The following is a 24,903-nucleotide window of genomic DNA, read 5'->3' on the forward strand; positions in this document are numbered from 1 at the left end:
AAGGAACGATGGAATAAGTCAAGGGAGACAATTTATGATTCATTGTTTGCGATACTGATTCACTGGGGAGTATGCCCCAATTTTAGGCAACTCAGTGGGCTTAAGTCCCCCCCACATTGCCTTCGGGTCTGTAAATCAGGGAATATGGGGTGCATATCGGATCATTTGGATCCACCTCCTTATACCACTGCACTGTTAATGGCCATCCGGCTGTCACCGACCATCCAGCACAATAGACCTTTTGAGAAGAAGGCTCAGCCACCTCTGACTCATTTCATTTAGGCAGTGTTCTCCAATTTTAGGTAGACCAGTGGGTGTAAGTCCCTCTACATGTCCAGGAATGGTCTTCAGCCCTATAAGTCCGGACACATGGGGTTTGAACTGAATCCATTGGGTTTAATACATAATACAACTGCAGCATTGCTGACCATCCAGCCTTCACTGCCCATCCAGCCATTCCAACATGGGGACCTTTTCACAGAATTGGTACAGCCAAATATGATTTATGGGGATCTTAGTGACAGATCCATCCATCTAACCATACTGTTGGCAACATGCCCTCTCAATGACAGAGATTTAATTGAGAAATCTGTCCAGCCAGCCAGGCTCATGGAGCGGTTGGTACTCATGATAGCCAGACCATCTTCTATGCTGCCAGCTTCCAGATCGATCTTTCGCTGGGCAAACCAACTGGTATTCTAGCACTGCTGAACTTAACTGCATGTCAACAAATGGAGCTAGTGACGTTTTCTTAGGACTGGAATTGTTTTCATACTGCCTGGTATGTCTTCTCCAAAGCAAGTAGACTCAGTTGGGCCTCAGTGAGTGCAATGGAACAAATCCTGTACCCTTTGCATCTTAGATTGGAATGGACTGAAGTTTTGCTTTCAAGCTGCGGTTGAGAACATTTATAGGGTGTTGGCTACTTCAGAATGTCCTCCACCCCCTACCATACTCAAAAAGAATTGGTAGATCTCGATGAGGAGGAAGAGAAAGACTTACGGTGACAGACGCCTTCAGTACTGATTTCATGGCATTTGACAAGAATATAGTAGCTATTCCTATGTCCGCTTGTCTGTTTTGTAAGGTGGAAATATGTCTCCATGTCCATCAGAGTTGGTTCAGGATGTTGTTGCATCTTCTTCATTGTTGGAATTTTCCTCATTAGCACCTTCCAGACTTGATGGAGAAACCCGGCAAGCGCCATGCTTGGGAGGTGATGGCCAGGATTGCTAAGGTCTGCTCACCATACCATGGCCAATACTTTGATGGGTTCAGTCAATTTGCTTTGCATATGACATGTCGCATGTCTGCGACCCATGGCTCTCAAACCTTGTCATACCTTTCCTTTCTGGACGACCCTGTTCTGGTCACCATTGTGGTGGAGGAAGAATAGGTCTAGTTCAGAGGCAGGCAACTTAACCCAGACAGGTGTTTGGAAACCACTTAGCCCCCACCAGTGTAAAGGGATGTTAAGCAGCCTCTGGACAGGGGATCATCTCAGCCACATGTGCACCAATATTGATCCCTAGGAAGCAATAGATCAGAGGTGATCACTGGATCTTCTTATTCCCACAGAACAGGTGTGTGTGTGATCCAGCTCATTTGGAGGGACTGCAGGTTTTGTTCATCAACAGTCCCCTCCCCTCTCCTCCTCTACCCTCATCATGGATGCACCATCAGATCTGGAGAAGGATGCCTTTCTACAGCAGAAGATATAGTCACTCATCAAAAATAAAAAAAGACAGAGTTTGTGCAACAACCACAATCCTCTGGGTTTTATTCAAAGCTGTTTCTTTTTCAGAAAGCACACAGCAAGTTGAGACCCATCGTTGACTGGATTCACCTCAACCAATTCAAGATGTAGACAGCGGGTTCAGTCCGACACCCTGTTTGATGGGACAAGTAATCTGTCAGTCTCAATCCAACTGACACATATTTTCACATCCCTATCCACCCTCTGTCACGAACATTTTCTCCGTTTTTGCTTACCGCGACACACTTTATGAATTTAAAGTTCTCCCTTTGGCCTCAACATCAGCTCTTGAGCTTTTACTGAGATTATGGATTATGTCATCACCCTGATCAATTTACATCATCTTCAGCAATGGCAGCATACCTGGATGACATCCTCCAGTAACATATGGTAACTTCTATTCTACTTCAAGACATAAATGATCTCCTCTCTCTTTTAGATAATCCAGGCTTTCCAGTGAACTGGGAAACATCAGACCTCTGTTCATCCCAGAATTTTGTCCATCTGGTGCAACTTCCTTGTATTCATGCATTCAGAAGCGTCAAGCACATTGAATCCATTTCCAACTAGACTTGGATTTCAGCACCTCCTTGGTTTATTCAGCGTGGCAGCTGGCTTAATCCAGCTCAGTCATCTTTTTGATGTGGACATTGAAGTCCCCAAGATCAAACAGTCATGATCACACCCAAGTTTCAGTCATCCGTGTGTCATTTGGCTGACCATGGAAAGCCCACTGGAGAAGCCCCCTTGTGGCAATCAAGGTAGGTGTCTACCTGTTGCCGACCTTCTCTATCATTGACATGTTGGAGCTAGGGGAACAGCCTCTACATGTCCTAGAAATAAAGGTGTCATCAACACTTTCACTCTTCAAAAGATTACTCAGAGGCAAAAATGGTCCTCAATAGGTCCGACAAGTTCAGAAGCTTTGAGCCATATCTGTGAGCCTCTCGTTTGAACACAACATTTCAATCTGAGATATAACAGAAGCTGTTGGCATGCATGCAGAGTGAACCTTCTTGAGCCTTCATCTCAAAGATTTAGCGTAACAGAGACAAATCTTGAATCTGGTAGGTCCAGTGGCAGTAGCAGAGATTCCCACCAGACCCATCTAGATCAATCAACAGCATGTTAGATTTGCTGGTGAAATTTTGTAAGTGGGAAGGTATAGCTGTTCATCTTCTTAACAACATGTTAGGATCACAGGTCAAGTGGCCCCATTCTGTGTTGCTTATGTAATTAGAGAATGGATTATCATTCACGTGGGGAATCCAGCTAGTTTTCCCTAGTAGGATACCCAAGGTAGAAGTCAGATGCTCATCATCCCTTCCTCCTATTGCTTATTCTCCCATTATAATGTGATTGGGAATGTATTTGAAGGAGAAAGCAAATTTTTAAGTAAATTATGTTTCTCAGAGAATACTTTGCCAATCACATTACTTAAAATTCCCTCCCAACCACAACACCATGTCAGCATCCTCACTGGTTCCTTGCTCACCTTGAAACTAACAAGATCTGGCAGTGTCAAGGGGAGATAATGAGAAAGAGTTATTGCCCTTCGTCTATTGAAATGCACAGAAGAGACTACTTTTTGCAGAAAAGATTTTTAGTAGGGCAGGATTCGTGAGGTAGCAGGCTGATATTCCAAATGTAATGTGATTGGGTAGGTAGTCTTGGAGAAGCATTGTTTATTTAAAAATCTGCTTCTCACTAAGAGACCTCGTATGATGTCTTGTTTGTCTAAAATGAAAATGATGACAATCTGAAATACAATATGGTCACCACAGGGGCCATCTTGAGAATCTTATTGTTACTTCTCCTGAATTAAAGGTCATATTGACATGGTGTTTTCACCTTGGTCGTAAATGAAAATGGTATCAATCAGGTGTATGTCATGGCAGTGTCAGTAGTCAGCTTGCAAATCTTATCACTACTCCTCCAGAATTGATGGTCATATCATCATGGAGTTTTCATTAAAAAAGACGTCTTATGATGTCTGGTTGGTCCTAATGAAAATGATGCTGATCTGACATCCAACAGTTATCTAGAAAATCTAGTTATGCTACTTATGCAGAATTTATTCACACAGAGTTTTCAACAGGAGACTTATTATAATGTCTTGTTGGTTTGAAATGAAAATGGTACTGAGCTGTTATCTAATATGGTTAAAACAGTAGCCATCTTGAAAATCTTGTTATAACTCCCCTTGAATGGATAGTCCTGTTAACATCGGGTTTCACTTCCTCTGATGTCTAATATTTCCTAAATGAAAATGGCGATGATCTGAAATTGAATATTGCCACCACTGCAGCCATCTTAAAAATCTTTGATACAGTTACTTCTCCAGAAGAAAGGGTCATTGTAACATGGGGGTTTTACAAGAAGACTTCTTATAATGTCTAGTTGGTCTAAATGAAAATGGTGCCACTCAGACGTTCAATCTAGCCACCACAGTGGCCATCATGAAAATCTTGTTATCACTACTTCTTCTGAGTGAATGATTATAAGTATGGGGTTTTCAATGAAAAACCTCCTCTGACATCTAGTTAGTTATAAATGAAAATGGTGTAGATCTGACCTCAAATATAGCTACTACATGAGCAACTGGAAAATCTTTTTATCACAACTTCTTCTAGATGATTCTGCCTTCACTAAAAGATGTTTTGTGTTGTCTAGATGGTCCTAAATGGAAATGGTGCAAATCTGATGTTGAATACATGGCCACCGTACCACCCATCTTGAAAATATTACCATTACTCAAAAACTGGAAAGTCATATCAACGTGGGGTTTTCAGCAGAAGATATGATACATCTTTTTTGTCCTAAATTAAAATGCTGCTGATCTGACATGGAATATGGCCAACATGGTTTTTTTAACCAATAGACTTCTTATGATACCTAGTTGGTCCCACATGAAAATGGTGCTAGTCCTACATTTAATATGGCTGGAACAACAGCAGTCTTGAAAAACATTTTGTCACTTCTCCCTGAGTGGATGGTCATTGATGTGGGTTTTCACCAAAAGACTTCTAATGTTCTTAATGAAAATGGTGCCAATGTGACATCAAGTATGTCAGTAGTCAATAGGTAAAAGGAAGAAATAGAAATTCCAGGAAATTCTGTTTGCCCAGTAGATTGACAGTCCCTTTGAAGGACTCTTGTTCAACTTTGGTGCAAGAAAGTTCCCACAATGGTTCCTGAGGTGAGCATAAGAAAAAGAGTGACAGGTATAAGGTGAATTTGTATTAACAACATGCACATTAGAGAGAATACTGGTACTTTTCTATACTCTCTTGTGTACAGTGATAGTTCTTGATATGTTGTAGTTGTGGAAATCATGTATGAACTAGTACAAACTATGCTAACTTCAGAAGTTATTAAAATAGGGAAAATGAATTTAGCAAGATTAGGCAATAACAACTTCTGAAAGTGGAATGAGTGAATTACAGAGAATATAAAAATTAAAAAAAATGTTATCTGATTTTATTTTAATACTTTCTCATTGAAATCCAGGAACTGAAAATTGCCATGTGAAGCTATCATATGTTTTCATAACTGCATATCTAAAAAATAGCAAAGCTTTATAATCTATAACCAGATTACCCAAACCATCAGTAATACACCAAAATAAAAGTTCTTTCAGCAATACCAAACATTTACGAGATCTTTTTTAAATAGCCAAGTTAGCCAGTGAGGAAAACCTTGGATTTTGTTTTGTTTCTTTACAAATTAAAACCAGTGCAAAGTACGTAACTGTAGAGTGCCATCTGAATAGAGTGCTTTCATTGCCAAAGAAGCATAAGATAGTCAATTTCATTGGCTAGCAGAAATGTCTTAATGATTTTGATTAGCTTGGGCAGAGCATGATATATAATCACTGATATTAAATGCAATGAAGTGAACATGGTGGATGGTCACTGTTAGGAAATGCAGTGAAGAAAACATGATGATGATCATTGATAGGAAATGCAAAGAAGAGAAGATCAAATCATTAGCAAAACTCTGCTGCATTTATTTCCAAAGTTGCATAAAGGGAGGAAATAATGTTGACTCAGATGACCAAAATATAGACAGGAATGGTTACTTGAACATGAGAAAATTTCTAGCCTTAATATGGAAGGTTCATGATGTGGAATGTTCATGATTTGGGAGACTCATAATGATTACAAGCACACTGGTAGTCCAGTTATTGATTTCTGTAGTGATAATCGCTTTTCCAGCATTATATACTTTAAATTAGTGGATGTTTAGTCAGACTATACCACAGTTTGCTACAGTCTCCTTGTCCAACAAAATAACAGTTACAATAAAAATCCAATACATTTTAAATGAATAATAATGAAAACAATGATTGCATAATTAATATTTGACTTTTTTTGCAAAGAACCATGTGTTGGTACATACATGTATGCCATCAGTAATAAAAGTATTGATACAATAGCTCACCATTTTATGTAATTGCATTTATAACAGTGATCCTTAATATTTCCTTCAGAAATATGCCTAAAGGAGCATATATTTTAAGCTACTTCAGTATTGATAATTATGAATCTGAATAATCCAAAACTAATATAAAGAGCAATAAAAATTATTTGCACTTCATTAAGTATACATATTTAGGTGCCAAGGCCATTAAAAGTTGTCTATAAAATCAAACTGCTAGAAGTTTCTCTGCTTGATTCCATTTGAATCTGAAAAATGTACATAAATCCTTTAACTACAGTATGATTCCATATGAATCAGAAAAAATGTACATAAATCCTTTAACTACAGTATGATTCCATTTGAATCTGAAAAATGTACATAAATCCTTTAACTACAGTATGATTCCATATGAATCTGAAAAAATGTACATAAATCCTTTAACTACAGTATGATTCCATATGAATCTGAAAAAATGTACATAAATCCTTTAACTACAGTATGATTCCATATGAATCTGAAAAAATGTACATAAATCCTTTAACTACAGTATGATTCCATATGAATCTGAAAAATGTACATAAATCCTTTAACTACAGTATGATTCCATTTGAATCTGAAAAATGTACATAAATCCTTTAACTACAGTATGATTCCATTTGAATCTGGAAAATGTACATAAATCCTTTAACTACAGTATGATTCCATATGAATCTGAAAAATGTACATATATCCTTTAACTACAGTATGATTCCATATGAATCTGAAAAAATGTACATAAATCCTTTAGCTACAGTATGATTCCATTTGAATCTGAAAAAATGTACATATATCCTTTAACTACAGTATGATTCCATATGAATCTGAAAAAATGTACATAAATCCTTTAGCTACAGTATGAATGATTGTTAACAAAGAACAGTAATTTTTGTTGGGGGTAGGGGTGAGCAGTATGCACTACATGTCAGTTGATCATGTGATGATACTGTATGGCAGCATGGGTTAGCTTTCATTTTTTTATGTTTTTATAAAGCAGTGCCCAATAATTTTAACACCTTTAAGCTGTCAGGTTGACATTGATGATTAGCAATTGCTTAATTAGGTGGGTGTATTAATTGATCGATTATTTTGGGTGCAAAAGTTTTTAATGTCACTGCACTGCTTGACGCTTGGTGGTGTATGCCGATTTTCTCAGCAAACACCTATTGGTGGTTGTTTACTTTGGACCAATCAATATTGTATGCAGTATGCATTGAAAACATGCCCAAAGAAGGCTTAATGGTTTCATTTTGATGGTTCTATAATTAGATTAACACTTATTAGCTTTTTAAAGATTTGTTGGCTTTCAAATTAAACTATGATCAAGATTCAGTGATTGATAATTGACATACATGTAGTTGAAATGAACATTCACAAATATTAACTTTTAACATCTTTTCATGTAAAGAAGCATTGATAAAACATTTTTATTGAAATGTTTAATTAGAGCAAGAATTTGGACACAACATGATTGCGGCATGGCAAAAACATTTTGTAATAATTTCACTAATTTATTGAGGAACTAAAAAGCTTCAGAGCCAAAATAAATAGGAGTTTGATTTAATAATTTTGCAATTTGTGTTAAATTATTGAAGAAAAAATGTCTTATCAATGCTTCTTCTTTATATGAATAAAGTCATAATTAAATTCTAGTGGTATTTCAATGCTGAAGGTGTTGATGTGCATGTAGTTTTGAATGTACTTAAGTGCTATGTGCCAAGTTCCTGAAGTGTGATGATGTGCTAACAGTCTTCCAATTAATCACAACAGTATAACCCAAGCTGTCTTTGCCTTAATTCACCATAATTCACAGTTAATGTCTATGTCCAATAAAATTATTGAGCACTTTGTAATTCCAGATAATAATAATTTGAATAAATAATTCCAACCCAAATGAAATAATGAAACAACAGTAAGACTGATTACTGCTTCCGGTTGTTATTGCTGGAATAAATAATTTTTCCAGTAAACAAGATTATAAAACCCTCTACTTGACCTAGGTCACAATTAACATTTTTAAACAAAAATGTATTACTTAATGGAAACTTTGATTCTTGAAGATTCTGTTACTAAAATTATATTACAGCATGTGGTAAACATCAGGTGGACTATGTATTTTTATGAGGGGATTCCAATAACAATGACCCAGACTCTAATAAATATGTTTACTTCTGTTGATAATGATCCTCATATTTAACCCACACTCAGAGAGAAAATATTAGCTATTTATTAGTTGTTTACAAATATAAAATGAAACATGAAATTGATTTTGGACAAGAGCAGGTAAAAAACATTATAACTTATAATAATGGAGAAAAAAAACAACAAATGCAAATTAAATAGACATAACTAAATATGTTCAGACATGAATTGTATGTCCTTGGCATGGTTGCAGTGTAGTTTGTTTACAGACACTGCACTGACCCCTCTGGTGGCCTAGTGGTTAGAGTTTCCACCTTGGATGTAGGAGGTGGCGGGTTCAAACCCTGGCCAAGTCATACCAAAGACTTATAAAATGGTACTAACAGCTGCCTCACTAGGTGCTCAGCATTAAGAGTTTAGTGTTGGGACTGGTTGGCCTGGTGTCAGGATAATGTGACTTGGTGGGACATCATGCTACATGTCTGTAGCATGATGCCCCAATGCTAGACATCACTATAAACTACCACACTGCAGACATAGTGATATGACTGAAAAATTGTTAAAGCTATGTTAAAAATCCAAATCACAGACATATACAGACACTGCATTGAACTTTGGATGATCACTTGATTTTGGTTTGCAATCAACATTTAACCATGCCCAATTTCCCTACTGTTTTTAGATGTGATTATGAGTGTGATTTAAGATCTCTTATTAAAGCTAGTTTAAGTATATAATTGAGAATTTCCATTTAAAAGCTTTTTACATTTACCAGAGGGTTACTTGTTTGGGTAACACAGAATATTAAATAGAAATAAATAATGTACATTCAGTTGGTGACAACTTACATGTAGAGAACTATTTTAAATTAATACTTGAAACCTACTTTTATATATTTTTGGAGTTATTACTTTGAAGAGGGAGGAAGAGAGAAAAAAAAGAATATGGTTTAAATGTGGAAATATACCATATGGTCAGGGCAGGAATATTTTGCTAAATAGGGAAAGAAAGTAGTTCCACTGAGGTGATATTTGTTCTACTGCTGATGTATTCCAGTATCTTATGAAATATATATAAAATTGTGTTCCCTTAATTTGGATTAATTACCTAAAATCGTTAACATGGGGCCCAGAGTGGTCAAGTGACCTTGCTTTTACCAGTCACTGCCATCTCACCTCTGTCCACATGGGTTTGAATCACAGCCCAGAAATGTGGGTATGTGAGAAAGTTGCCAGTAGCTTCCCTTGGGTCAATGCTTCTTACAAAGGTTTTTCTGGGTTCTTCCCCCATGAATTATACTGGCCACCATGTACAGCCTATCTTGCACTGAGATATGGCATTAAACCCAAATCAACAACAAGAACATAAAATCAACAGAAAATGATGATTTCATTGTTTTAATCTTTTACTTGCAGAATATACAATCAGTATGTTTGACATGAAGACTCATACTAAAAGGTATGTATGAGATGGGTATGCAATTATAATACAATTTTAACTTTATTTTAAATTAAAGGACATGAAAAATATATTGCACCTTTTATGTAGCATTAATTATTTGTGTTAATTTATAATTATCAATTATTAATATTGTTGCAGCATAAATAATTTGTATTAATTTATAATTATTACTGCTAGCAATAAATTCTGCACAGAATTAAAATACTTTGAATTGTTGCAGATGGAATGCCACATTTGCAGATTACTCTTCCCATGTTGCAAGTGACATCAAAGATTATGGTAAGTTTGTCACTGTTAATCTAGAATGTCATGAGAATGTGTCCCTCAATTAAAGGTGATATCAGATGCATTCATTTATCAAATAAATCCCGTTTTGGTCACTGTTATTGTTAGTGCGTTATATTAAGTGAAGGTTACATAAATAGGTTACATAAATATGGGTTATTTCCCCTTTGATTTGTAATTGAAGTTTCTTTCGATAATGATCCAGAATTGATCGTCAGTTTTCAAGAACTTCATTTACAATTCCCATACGTTGAAAAAAAGAAAGTTAAATATTTAGGACTGTTTCATGAAAACACCTGTACCCAGTTAAGTCAGTTTTAACATGCAGTAGTTACATGTAGGTGCAATTTAGAATTTTGTGTCACTTTCATATAAATTGTTTGAATAATCAGATTTGTATGTTTAATTTAAATAGCCGTTGTATTTTATGTACAGACAAATTTTGAGGGATCATAATCTGAGAAACATTTGGGGCTTTTCTTCAGGAAATTTTGAGACATTTTATGATGTATGTCATTGGTTTGAGATCTGATTTGTGATCTAGAGCAAAGTTACCATTTTATTAAGTTGGATCATGGCAATCAATTTCCATGTACATGAGTTGTGTTTTATTATTTATTGGATTTATTGACACTGAAGTAAATTTGAGAAAGACATGGAATGCAGTTGAATTTTTCAAAATCAGGTTAAGTTTTGCAAATAGTGCATGTCATTCTTTAGGAAAGTCAGAATTATAAAAACTCTCATAAATTGGATCCAGCTGCAAAAAACGTAGATCCTGTGATCACATGATGCATGGGCAAGTCAGGGTCTGTGCTGTTTGTTTTACTGATCACTATTAATAGACTGCATCGGCCCAGATCTATCGTCACAAAATGCAGGAGCAGATCTGGGTTTGTGCAGTTTGCTGTTGGATCCAACTTATAAGCAAGTATATACGATAGCAGAAACTAGTCCTATATGCTCTGAAACAAGTCCTATGTATACTGTGAAACCAGTCCTGTATACAGTAAAATCAGTCCTATATACTGTGAAACCTGTCCTGTATACAGTGAAACCAGGTCTACATACTGTGAAAACAGCCTGTATACTGTGAAATCACCCCTGTATACTGTGAAACCATTCCTATATTCTGTGAAAGCACTCCTGTATATTGTGAAACCATTCCTATATACTGTGAAAGCAGTCCTGTATACTGTGAAAGCACTCCTGTATACTGTGAAACCATTCCTTTATACTGTAAAACCAGTCCTATATACTGTGAATTAATCGTAGGTTACCATTTTTATGGACTTTATACTTGCTACAACAACGAATTTAATGGTTCAACAAACAGTGACCCATCCATGAAGATGGTATGGACTTGTTACCCAGTTCACAAATTAATGTACAGTTAATGGTTCAACAAACAGTGACCCATCCATGAAGATGGTATGGACTTGTTACCCAGTTCACAAATTAATGTACAGATAAAAATGTCTTTTGTTTGGTGCAAAATCATGAAAATTAATCCTATATATAAAAAAAATGAATTTGAAGCATTAACAAGCGATAAAACTTAAACTGTAACTGTAATAATTTTTTCTTCTTTTTTTTAAAGAATTTCTTCATTGCACAGCAAGTTCCACAGGAGTAGCAGTAACCCTGGATAGCAGAACAGGTGGGATATACAGCAGACTTTTTTTTATCTGCTTCCACATCAAGCCAGAAAAATTCTGAAATAATATATATATTAAGAAAAAGAAAAAAATGAGAGTAATGTATGGGTGATAACTTTATTAAAAGAGAAATGTCATCAGCATAAACAATGCTGTGAGACTTAAAGGTCAGTTTACATTTCAGACTAACAAGATAACCGGGTTGGATTTCTAAGAGAACACTTTTGTTGGTGATACAAATACAAGGTTTAATGATGAATGACTTGAATGAGAAAAGAATTATGATTAATATGTGCGTTTATAAGATCCAAATATTAGACAAATTAACATAATCACACGAACCTAATAATGCAACAAATGAAAATATAAATAAATGACCTTACACAGTACAAGGACAAAAGTGAATGATTCACAGTAATTTCACACAACGAAAAGAATGATTGTTTTACTCTAATAGCAAAAATGATGTACTTAACTCTAGTAAAATTTATTCACTCAGTAGTGAAAAATGAGGTATTTTACTCAAATAATAAAAATGATGAAAGCAGAGGAACATATATCATACAAAATATCTTTACAATCCCCAAAACACTGGCTATTACAATCCCCAAAATTAGCCCACAGCTAAAAGATTACATGTATGGAGTTACACACTCCATCCTCAGCACACTTGGCTGCCAGTCACACTGGTCATTCAGTCCAGTATTCCAGTTAGTCACCAACCACCATTCAATTTCTTGGTCAATCAAGCAATCAGTTCCCACCAATCGGTCAGCAACACCCGATCATCTGCTACTTGACCAGCAACACTGTTCACTCAGCTCTATGGCTGCTATGGTTCAGCTTTACAGCTGCTATGGTCAACTTCTCTGGTTAGCTCTACAGCTGGTATCACATAAATTCTGATCAGCTGAAATTAAATCTAACACCGTGTACTATGAATGACATGGGCATATGCAATAACATGTAATAATGTTATAGATGGTAAGCTATAGAAATTACATTATCAGCTAAAAACAGGTTCAGAAGTGAACCTACCTGTGTTCGATAAGAATCCTATGGTACTAAATGTTTCTTTAAAAAATGCAATTTTATTGCTAATATAAATCTCATGCTAAGTCACAAATAAAAATAGAAAGTTTTTTCATTATCCTACGTCAGCCAAAGGTACATAGAAAATATGCAAAAATAAATATAGTAGTAAAATAGTTATAACTTATACACAAGAAATAAATAACTCACATACCTCTACAGCTGAAGATGTGCAAGTCCTTAAGTAGACTGCTCACTGACAAGATGTTCCGTAATGTAAAGATTTAGTCTTACAATGAGGCATTTATACACAGACGATGCAGCCATTCACTGTCTGTGGTCTGGAACTATTTGGTTTTTCCCATCAAAAGCACTTTGCACGTGTGGCATTACATGAACCAAACTCACTATTTTTAAATATTGTACAATATATATAAATCACCCTTGGGTATCATTATACACAAAAAATGAAACCCAAGTATATGTTTTTAATAAATAAAGGGATTTATGCAATTCCACAACACAGAATAAACAATGTTGGATGCCAGTTCATAAAATATTTGCTTGTAAATGATAAAATGGATTTAGATTTTCCTGTATAGAAGTTTCATCAGTGGCATGGGCATTGGCTTGATTATGTATCCATAGCAAATATCTTTATATCTATCTGCTTTATTTATCTAGAACAAAACCCTATGTTCATAAATGCATCTGATTTCTAATTTGGCAGCTTTGTCTTCACATAAAATAGGCCTGGAATTTGTTTTCTATTTTTGGGTTGCTTAGCTTGACATATGCTACACAAAACTGTTGTAATTTTTTAACATTAATTTGTAATTTATAGGAGAGATACTGTGGCACCGTCAGTTTGATTCTCCAGTTGTAGCAATGTATACACTGAACAGTGACAGCAGTCTGCAGAAAGTCCCCTTCACCAGTTTTGCACCTGAGACACTGGAACATTTGACCGGACAGCTGTCATCGATGTGGTGGCGGGATAGGTTTCTGGAGCACAAAAAAGAACCAAAATTCTAGTAGGTATTTTTGATTTGTCTGTGAAGCATAAGACAAAATTACCATTTTACTGGTGGTACATAACTGTTATTATTACCTCATAAACAAAATTATTGGTTAGATACATTACTTGATCACATTACATTAAGATAATTTTCTCTGCTTCCACTATGTGTGTGTGTGTGTGTTTTATGTGCCTGTTTGTTTCTCTTCTTTATAGAAATTATAGCCAAGTGCAGTAAGTGTACACAGTTTATGTCATGGATGATGGATAGGAGACATGTACATGTACAATAGCTTGTTGGTACACGCATGTAATGTTTGTTTTGGTTGGAAATACTTGGTCCATTGTTTTGAAGAAGCAGCTCAAGAGCTGCAAAAATGAACAGGCTTCAGTAAATCAAAGCAAGAATTTTTAAACCTACACCTCTTGTCCACATCGCTGATTAGTCTCAAGGGGGTGATTGAGATGTACATTCCACTTCCCCCACCCTCCACTGAAACAAGACCAGAACATACCGTATCAGTAAAAATGGGATAAATCATTGATTAGCCTCATGAATGATGTTGAGAGACCCTTTCCACCACCACCCATACCAGAACATATTGCATCTGTAAATGTAGTAAAAACCTCATCAGTCAGTTGAATCGTGTATCATTAAAATATCTCCAATGATTTTTTGTCGATATGCTTATGAATAGAAATGATAATTCTATATTGCAGTCCCATAAGCCTATGACCCACCAATTAGGCATGAGGACTTACAAATAGGACCTCACCCTTGAGGCGTGAGGGCTTGCAGATAAATATCATGGGACAGAAGGGTTTATAGTTAAACTTGTCCCCTTCCCCGTCCGTCGTGACCCAGTACAAGTAATATTTACCCCATCAGTCATGACCTTGTTCAAGTACCATTTACCCCATCAGTCATGACCCTGTACAAGTACCATTTACCCCATCAGTCATGACCCTGTACAAGTACCAATTACCCCATCAGTCATGACCCTGTACAAGTACCATTTACCCCGTCAGTCATGACCCTGTACAAGTACCAATTACCCCATCAGTCATGACCCTGTACAAGTACCATTTACCCCGTCAGTCATGACCCTGTACAAGCACCATTTACCCCATCAGTCATGACCCTGTACAAGTACCATTTACCCCATCAATGCATGAAAATATTTAGATGTGAAGGTTTGCAATTTAACCCAATATGGCTGGCCAGTCACCAGAACTGACCAGACCACACTAGCCATCCAGACCACAAACTATATCAGTGTATCCCCTAGGGGTGCAAGACTGAGTGTAAAAAATCTCCTTGGTGTCAACACTGGGGGTCAGATTGAGTAGAAAACAAACTTTGATATCAAAATTAAAATGAGTGTAAAGGGAAACACTGTATATCTTGTCTGTGATATGTTGTTCTGAATGCCAACCAACTGGTCCAGATGTATGAATATGCTATATGTGATTACAATGGCCAGGAGTCTTTTATCCCTAACTGGTGAGCTGGCTGACCAGATGGCCATATCTACTGACAGCAGTGATGTTTTGCACCAGACAGACTGCTCCACTGGACCTACCTTATTCTATGAAATTCTTAGTGAACTGGCATTACTTGTAGGGCCTTCCGACGGAGCTAAACTGACATTTCTGTACCAACATTCCATAATGCAATATCTACTGATGTCATATCCAATAGGCTGTATCCCTGGACTTGAAAATGCCAGAACATGCTGTTCTGACCATGGAGTGGACAGAATTTAGATTAAAGCAGTGATGGAGAATATCTATAGGAATTTTTCTCTTTTGTAATGCCCTCCACCTTAAATCAATTCTACCTACAATGTCTTTATGGATGTATACTATGATGACTAGAGTTTGTCATTCAACATCTTGTCAGGATTGTTAAAGATTGCAAAATTACTGGGCATCACTTGGAGCTTTCATGATCCCAGTAGCACAAGAGCATTCATTATTGTGAGTCATTTGCCTGCAGCTTTTTTGCTCCCACCATAGAAAGGCACATGCTTAGACATTTAATCCAGATGCATTTTGTCTAGACATTAATAAAGTGCACAGACAAGTCATTAATACCACATCAGAGTTAGTCAGGAATATCATTTTGGCTTCCTGCCACCTTTGTGTATATGACAATTTTGATGTAACTGATAAAGCTGCTAACAATCGTATTGGGGTTTTGATGCATCCCCTTCCTTTCAGTTCTCTACTATGGTTAGAATGTTGAATTAAGAAGGTGAGAAAGCAAGAGGCACAAGGGTTACCCCTTTAGCTTTCAGTGCAAACTCCTATCTCTGCACAACCATATCAGGGAATGTGCAGGAGACAGGACAGTCGTAACCAGAAAAATTACCAGGACGATTTGCAACAATGGCCAGCGTTATCTTTTGGCCAAATGAATTACAGGCAGTCATTTGCTCCTATTTTCCCAGGCCTTCTGCCATTTGTCAGTGACAAGCCATATCAGAGTGTCTCAGGATTTAATTATCTGACCTCTTTCCACATTCATTATCCTCCCTTCAGAAATATAAAGTTGATGTTTTACAGAATAAAGTGCTTGTAAATGGTAGTGCAGATAAGTACAAAAACTGCATACAACAGGCAGCTTCCACTCTAGAACATTTCTGGATATGAAGTCCAATGGCAAATTGAGACAAGCAAGAGATCTAATTAGGCTCATTTAATTTATTCGGCCCCATTTCTAGATGGAGGTGGCAAGTACATCCATCTCTCAGTGCGACTTGATGAATATATGAGCGGTCTTGACATGTCTGATGTGCACTGCCAAACACTGATTCATGAATCTCAGAAATTATTTTGGCACAGGTTGTCAGTACTCTTTTTTTTAAGAAGGAGGTATTTTAGGAATGCACATTTCCTCCAACAGTCTTGATTATAACAATGATTCAGAAATAAGAGGCACAGACTGCCAATAGTTTTGACTGCCCCTCTAGGATGAAAAACATCCTGATCATCAATCTGCTTGATTTAGCAACAGATATATGTAGCCAGGTTGTAGCAACCTGCACTCCACTCAGGCAGTCAAAATTACCACTAATCTATCCAGACTTCATGCCTGGCTCATTTCATGTACGTCCTCATTGATACTGATCTTGGAGCTTTGATCATAGAGAAGATTGCAAAAGCTGAGGATCCACTTGGAAGACATACAGGTGGAAATAGTGTATTGTTGATGTCAGATCACTCCCAGCACTGATTCCCTTCTTTTTCTTTCTCACTGATGACAATAAGTTAGTCACTATCACAGTCAAGGCATACTGTTCCATGACATCAGACATGTTAAGACTTAATAGAAGAGATGATTTTGGCTGCAAGAAGAAAATCTTTGATTTGCAGTGTAATATGAACCCTAACCCAGACCATGCTCACTCACAGTATTCCCAAACAGAATTTCTCCTGGGTCTTGACATGGCAAAACTCATCTAAATTTAAACCAGTGTCATCAGCCTCACTGAACTAGCTATCATACAAGACCTTTAACTTAGGATAACTCTGGCTTTCACTTGCAGAGTGAGTGAGCTACTTACAGTATCCATAGATCAAGAATATTCCATTCTGATGGTTCATTTGTTCTAATGACATGAACTGATTTCCTTTCTAAGACCAGGCTTCTGTCACTAGTCAGTCATTAAATAATTGTTCTCTCCCTCTCCATGATGGATCTGTTGTAGGACTGTATACATGCCCTCCGATGAAACCTGAGACTCGTGGGCAATACCTGCAACAAGAGACTATTACGATTCAATCCAAAAGCACTAGCCACTGGATGAAGGGAGTTATTATACCATTGTACTCCGAACTCTCACAGGATCAGGTATAACTAATGATGATTTCAGCTCATGAAATATGAGCAACTTCCAAAAGCCTGGCCTTGAATATCTGTTTGTTTTAGGGACATAGCAGTGACAGCCGATTGGCAGATCCATTCTGCCTTCTCTCTCTTCCATTTGCATGACATGGCCTTGCCAAGGAGAGAACTGACTCTCAGGCTAGTGGTAGCTGCATATACAATGACTGTTCATGAAAGTACAGCATTATACCCGTGGATGAATTTACCATTCTCACTGGACTTTCATGAAAAACATTTGATGGTGAGACAAAAATTTGTGCAGGGTCCACAGGGATCTCCATTGCACATGTATCAATAAATTGCCCTACCTTGTGCTAAACTAACATTAGGAGAAGTTTATCCTTTTACTAGAGCAATGTTACTCCTACTGGATGACATGGTAGAGGCAGGATGCTCCTCCACTGACCTATTCTTGTAATATGACCAGGTAATGTATTTTACAGAAAGCAAATGTTTTAGTAAATTATATTTCTCCAGTAACACTTAACTGATCATTTTACAAATAATCCCTGAGGCCCTTCTCCACAATGCGAGTATCCTTAAAGGTTTCACTTGAAAGTAAAAACTTGTGGCATGTGTACAACATTAGTCACCCAGCAGAAAAAGGTATCAGCCAATAAGAGTTGCTTCCCTTTTCTATATCCTGTATAAAAAGGACATTTTACATCTTTCCAGTAAAACTGGATTTGGATGTAGCAGAGAAAGTTATCTTAATGTAATGTGATCAGGTAATTATTATCCAAGAAATATAGTGTACTAAAATATTTGCTTTTTGGGAATGTCATAGGTCATTTGCTATGGCTGAAAATCAGTATTTCTCTTAACAATTAAACTGTAGGGTTGTAAGAATTCCAGCAAGGTCATAACTAGATCATGTGACATACAAGCAGGATGTAAAGCATGACAACTGGCAATAAATTGCAAATATCCAAGTTATTAATATATATGAAACTATTGTAATATATAGAAATGTCACCCTTTGATATATTATTAGTGGAAATTATATCCCAAAATAATGCTTGATTTTAATTACTTAGTGTTCATTTATCAGTCACTTGAGAGGACTTTTGATATGCCCACTATCACATAATGATGTTATCTCTTCTGTCTGTTGCCAGTTTTATTTCCACATTATAACTTGTGTTCTCTGCCATTGACAGTTACCATACAACATTGCACAAAACTGTTTAACAGAATTTGGTCAGAATTAATTTTATTTTGCCTGGATGGCCTTTCACGGTTTGTGCAAATGATGCCCTTGCCTGGATGGCCTTTCAGGTTTGTACAAATGATGTTCAGATTTGGAACGTACTTTCTGAAAGAAGAAAAAAAAATCAGATGGCTTCGTCACCAAAAAAATGATTGAACAATTATGATCAAATGGGATAGCTAGCATGAAGGCCTGTAGCCTTATACATATGATGCAGATCCATTATTCAATAAAGCAGTTGTTACTAACTATAAAAAAAAATTGAAAGACTGATCAATACAGAGTTCACAGAAAGCATCCAGCATAACATTTTTCATGTTTGCAAAAATAATCTGGTCTGTCATCCAGCCTTGCTGCCATTACCGAAAAAAAAGAAAAACCTTTCAATGTCGAAAAGTATCATAGTGTTTAAGTTTTCTTGGCCAGTTTACGCTGCATTTGGATTGTAGGTTCATTTCAGTTTGGTGAGCATTTTGAAGACCTTTTTTTTCTTCCTGTGTCATTGTGCATTTTTTGTGTTTAGACATAATTTGATTTTTCAAAAAATGTAATACATTTTCAAGGGGACCCTAAAAATCTTAGTTATTGAAAGTCACAGATTTTTGGCATTTTTCAGCGCTTTCTTTGCAACAAAATGACATGTGCTGTAGCAGGTAGACATATTTTAATTGCAAAAGTCTTTAGAAGTTTCATGGCTTTTTTTGGTTGGACAATCTGTTTGTGTAAGATGATTATATCATCAGTTTCAGGATGTTTAAATTATGCTTTACAAACATACAGTATGCCAGTATATAAAACTACTTGCACATATGTAATATTCACTTCTTGTACATGTGTATTATTCACTTATTGTACACATGTATTATTTACTTTTGTACATATGTACTATTCACTTCTTGTACACATGTAATATTTACTTGTACATATGTAATATTCACATCTTGTACACATGTAATATGTACTTGTACATATGTAATATTCACTTGTACATGTGTATTATTCACTTATTGTACATATGTATTATTTACTTCTTATACATATGTAATATTCACTTCTTGTACACATGTAATATGTACTTGTACATATGTAATATTCACTTCTTGTACATGTGTATTATTCACTTATTGTACATATGTATTATTTACTTCTTGTACATATGTAATTTTCATTCTTGTACACGTGTATCATTTACTTCTTGTACATATGTATTCATTTCTTGTACACATGTGTTATTCACTTCTTGTATACATGTAGTATTCACTTCTTGTACACATGTATTTTCTCTTGAACACGTAATATTCACTTCTTGTACACAGTCATGTAATATTCACTTATACACATGTATTATTCACTTCTTGTATACATGTAATATTCACTTCTTATACATATGTATGATTCACTTGTACATATGTATTATTCACTTGTACATATGTATTCACTTCTTGTACATATGTATTATTAATTTCTTGTACATATGTAATTTTCACTCCTTGTACATGTGTACTATTCACTTCTTGTTCGTATGTACTATTCACTTCTTGTACATATATAATCACTTTTTGTACAAATGTAATATTGACTGCTCCGGTGACCTAGTGGTTAGAGCATCCACCCCAGATGTGGTAGGTTGTGGGTTTGAACCCTGGCCTGGTCATACCAAAGACTTTTAAAAATGGTACTAACAGCTGCCTCGCTAGGTGCACAGTATTAAGAGGTATGTGTTAGGACTGGTCAGCCTGATGTCAGGATAATGTTACTGGGGGGACATCATGCAACATGTCTGTGGCATGATACAGTGCTAGACATCACTTTAAACTGCCACATTGCAGATATCATAGCGATATGACTGGAAAATTGTTAAAGCTACGTTAAAAATCTAAATCATACACACACACACACACAAATGTAATATTGACTTTTTGTACATATGTAATATTGACTTCTTGTACATATGTAATATTCACTTGTTCACAATAGATTTGTTTGGTTTTGTGGCCATTTTTCAGCACATGATAGGCTATACATGGCAGCCAGTATATTTGGTGGAGGAAGAACCTGGGAAAACCCTGGGAAGAACCACCAACCCACATGAAGTTACTTGCAAGCTCTCTCACACACTCATGTTGGCAGAGCCAAGACTCGAACCCACATGGACTGGGATGAGGTGTCAGTGGTCTGTAAAGGTGAGCACGTTAGACCACTCAGCCACCCAGGGTCCCTGTACACAAAAGAAGGTAATGAGTCAAAACTTTTAGGAAATGCTTAAGTGTGTGAACAAAATTCATACAATTTTTATTCACCTTATGTGGGTTCAAGAGATTGGAATGGCAGTGGTGGCAAAATTGAAGATATGAAACAAGAAAATTATGTACACGTAGCTTCTTGCTTTAAAAGTTTCAGTTTTGGAATCTTTGATTTCATGGTTGAATGTCAGCTTTTAAAAGCTTTACTTTTTTTAATTGCTTAATTTTACATGTATAAATTATTTCAGTAGTAAATGTCATCCTTTTCTTGTTTTGATTTATATTGTGTTCTTTGTTTCCATTTTAGCCCCACCCTGTATGTAGGAGAGTATGAGAATGGCCTTTTTGCTACAGCATCTTTTGTTGATGAAAAAACTGTTACAATTGCAGTGAGTACAAGTTTGTTATGATTGAGTAGATGACTTTTCACCCTAGATGGGAAGAAAACTGTTACAGTTCCAGTGAATTCATATTTATTACAATAAAATAGACTGACTTTTCACCCTAAATGGGAACAAAATTTGTACAATTGTATTGAGCACAGATTTATTATGGTAGAATCGACTGACTTTTCAGACAAGGAACTAAAATGAATGGTAACTGTCACACTAAGGACACATAAAGGACTATTAAACATAGGTGAGGAATGTAGTGTGACATTTTGTTTCTGTGATGGGCCCTGTGTGATGACTGTCACTCTTTCTAATTTCTAATTCTATTTTAACATTTCAGCCTCGTGACAAAGGGCTCAAATTGCTGGAAGGTCCAAACCCTACAACACCTGTGGATCAAAAACAAAACCAGAACATGTATGAGGAAAGGGTTACAGCGCACACAGTCAGAAGGGGTGGAATTGTTCTTTTGTTAGGTATGGTTTGAAGGTCCTTTAAGCAGGCACTTTTTGTGCCTCAAAGATGCATTTTTTGCCTCTCAATTTAGGTATTGAGATAAAGTATATGAATTTGACACTAAAATAATAAGTGTGTACACACGCCTGCATGTTTGTGTGTGCGCATGTGCACGCATGCATGGGTCAGAATGATGTCCAAACGTTACTAGATAGCTATAAAGATGTACACATACGAGAGATCCTAAACCCTTGTATTTCCTGGACATATCCAGTAGATCATAGGTTTTCACCTGCACATATTTTTAGCAGCCAGACATTGGTCAGAGGTGTTTTCAGTCAGACATTGGTCAGAGGTGTTTTCAGCCAGACATTGGTCAGATGAGTTTTCAGCCAGACATTGGTCAGAGGTGTTTTCAGCCAGACATTGGTCAGAGGAGTTTTCAGCCAGACATTGGCCAGAGGAGTTTTCAGCCAGACATTGGTCAGAGGAGTTTTCAGATATTGTTAGATCAAGCTGTCTTTGATTTATCCATTTAACTGCCAAATAAACACCATAGTAAATTCAGTGTCTTGTTTTCAGCTTCTTTCTTTGTCGAATAATCAATAAAGACCTTGCTTACTAAGTTCAATTTAGAAAGGTGGCTATGTATAAATTACATTTTCTTTGTTGAATAATCAATAAAGACATTGCTTTCTAAGTTCAATTTAGAAAGTTCAATTTAGAAAGGTGGCTATGTATAATTTACATTTTCTTTGTTGAATAATCAATAAAGACCTTGCTTACTAAATTCAGTTTAGAAAGGTGGATATGTATAATTTACATAAAGACTTTGCTTTCTAAGTTCAGTTTAGAAAGGTGGCTATGTATAATTTACCTTTTCTTTCTTGAATAATCAATAAAGACCTTGCTTACTAAGTTCAATTTAGAAAGGTGGCTATATATAATTTACATTTTCTTTGTTGGATAATCAATAAAGACATTGCTTTCTAAGTTCAATTTAGAAAGGTGACTGTGTATAATTTACATTTTCTTTGTTGAATAATCTTAGAGGTGTTGTCAGCTGTGTTTGTTTGGTTAGTGTGTTTTCTCAATTGCTTAAACACTTTATAACCACAAAACACAGGACAAAAGCCTGTCTCCATGACTTATAAAAATCCTTTAACTGAACAATTGCCCAGGGGTCAGTATTGTACAATGGAGATTAGATCAGTCTCTTATACCATGTGTGTATATGACTTATTTAGAGCAAAGTATGTGAAGATTAATCCTGAATTAAGAACAAAATATTCTAGCCACAAGAACTAATTTGTATTACTACTCTCCAAGATTTATTTGATGATCCTGATTAAAAAAAACATCCGAGTTTGCCAGAAATGCATGTTAAGGAGGTGTTACCTATTTTCAAGGTAGCAAGACAGCTTGTCATCAGTTATTAATTTTCATAAACAGAGTGAAGTAAGATAATGTTGATCAGTGAAATTTTATGGTGCAGTTCCTGAAAGAAAAAACGAGTTTTATAAATCAGTAATTTTAGGGTTGTTCCATTTAAAAATACATGTTGCCCTGGGAAGGCACTGTTTTAAAAAAATATGTCAGGATACTTTGATTGCACAGAGTTCATATTAAATGATAAGAAAATTCTAAATTGCATCTATGGTTGGGTAAGTGCCTTCCCTAGGTCCCAGGTATGTGGAAACCAGTTAATCATGGAAGGATATTACTAACACTTAAACAGCAGAAACCAAAAATTACATTTTTCAGTACATTTAATAATTAGGTATATCAGTGTTTTCTCCTTTGTCACAACTTGTCATAACTCCTTTTGAATTGGTTTCTTTTCAGTTTAATTGGTATGTGCCTGCCATGCAAGTTTTGGGGAGAAAATGTAAAGTAAGAGCCATTAAAATTGCAGGGTCTCTGATTGATTAAAACATAGACCTACCTTCATACCTAGCTATCATCTTACCTTCAGTTCAGATAAAAAATGTGGATAATCAAACTTAGAATAATAAAGGCTGTTTTGTATGATCTTTGATGGCTCCATAATCATGTTGTGGACTCTTTCTTAGGATCCTTTTTGCATATTTCAGAATTATGACTAAATATTTTTTGTAATACTGTGAGTACTATTTCTTTTGTTGCTAGGTTACCATGAAGTTCCAGAGCAGGATATGTCCCGAATCCACCCAAGTTATCAGATCACAGACAAGTCTGGCAGCACAGAGAAAGTGATACCTCACCAGCCCCGTCAGAAACCCATCCCATCCTTGGACAACAGGGATGGGGCTGCTGACAATACATCCACAATGGGGGAATCACAGCCTGGCTTTCTATACAACTTGGACCTGAAATTTATCACCACTATCATACTCTTATTGCTCACTATTGGAGTTGTGGTCATATATTTTCCTAAGGTACGAGTTTTTGTGATCCATGTCTGACCATCACTCTGTTTCTCTATCCAACCTATATTTCCATTTAAATATTTATCTTTTCTCTCTCTCTCTCTCTCTCTCTGTCTCTCTCTCTCTCTCTCTCTCTCTCTCTCTCTCGTATTATTGCAGCTTTTAAAGAAACACTGAAAACTTAACAGGGATATGAACTGCACATCTACTAGGTCAGTCTCTTGTCCCTTTGTAAGTTGATCATTCTTTTACCTTTGTTAAAGCAGGTAGGCACCCTGAAAGCTTATTCATAAAAAGAAAATTATGTAAGTATTTTGCATCATGCAGTGTCTTACCTGAAAAGTATGCTTTTTTTATCATTAGTAATTTCCCATACTCAGAGCATAAAATTCTTAAGAGTTTGACAATATCACTCTCGATCAGTGACTGATGTTGATCATGTGACTTATAATGGTCGCTTGATACAAGGAGACTGGTGTAGATGGGTGGTAA

The 24,903-nt window shown here is 36.2% G+C and overlaps 1 protein-coding gene across 2 annotated transcripts in view; it reads left to right on the plus strand.

Moving 5' to 3' along the window:
• Window positions 1-24,903, plus strand: part of LOC149802430 (serine/threonine-protein kinase/endoribonuclease IRE1-like) — a 104,665-nt gene that overhangs the window by 14,648 nt on the left and 65,114 nt on the right. For both annotated transcript variants that reach the window (XR_016420031.1, XM_089951644.1), the window contains exons 6-12: window positions 9,772-9,814; window positions 10,038-10,096; window positions 11,703-11,762; window positions 13,637-13,826; window positions 21,463-21,544; window positions 21,888-22,023; window positions 24,152-24,420. Coding sequence is in view for 1 of the 2 variants with exons in the window: in XM_089951644.1 (XP_089807770.1) it covers window positions 9,772-9,814; window positions 10,038-10,096; window positions 11,703-11,762; window positions 13,637-13,826; window positions 21,463-21,544; window positions 21,888-22,023; window positions 24,152-24,420 (839 nt within the window). In the remaining variant the exon portion in view is untranslated. The remainder of the gene's footprint in view (window positions 1-9,771; window positions 9,815-10,037; window positions 10,097-11,702; window positions 11,763-13,636; window positions 13,827-21,462; window positions 21,545-21,887; window positions 22,024-24,151; window positions 24,421-24,903) is intronic.

The sequence above is a fragment of the Sinohyriopsis cumingii genome, chromosome 3, assembly GCF_028554795.1.
Source record: "Sinohyriopsis cumingii isolate HCF-2022 chromosome 3, ASM2855479v2, whole genome shotgun sequence".
NCBI lineage: Eukaryota > Metazoa > Mollusca > Bivalvia > Unionida > Unionidae > Sinohyriopsis > Sinohyriopsis cumingii.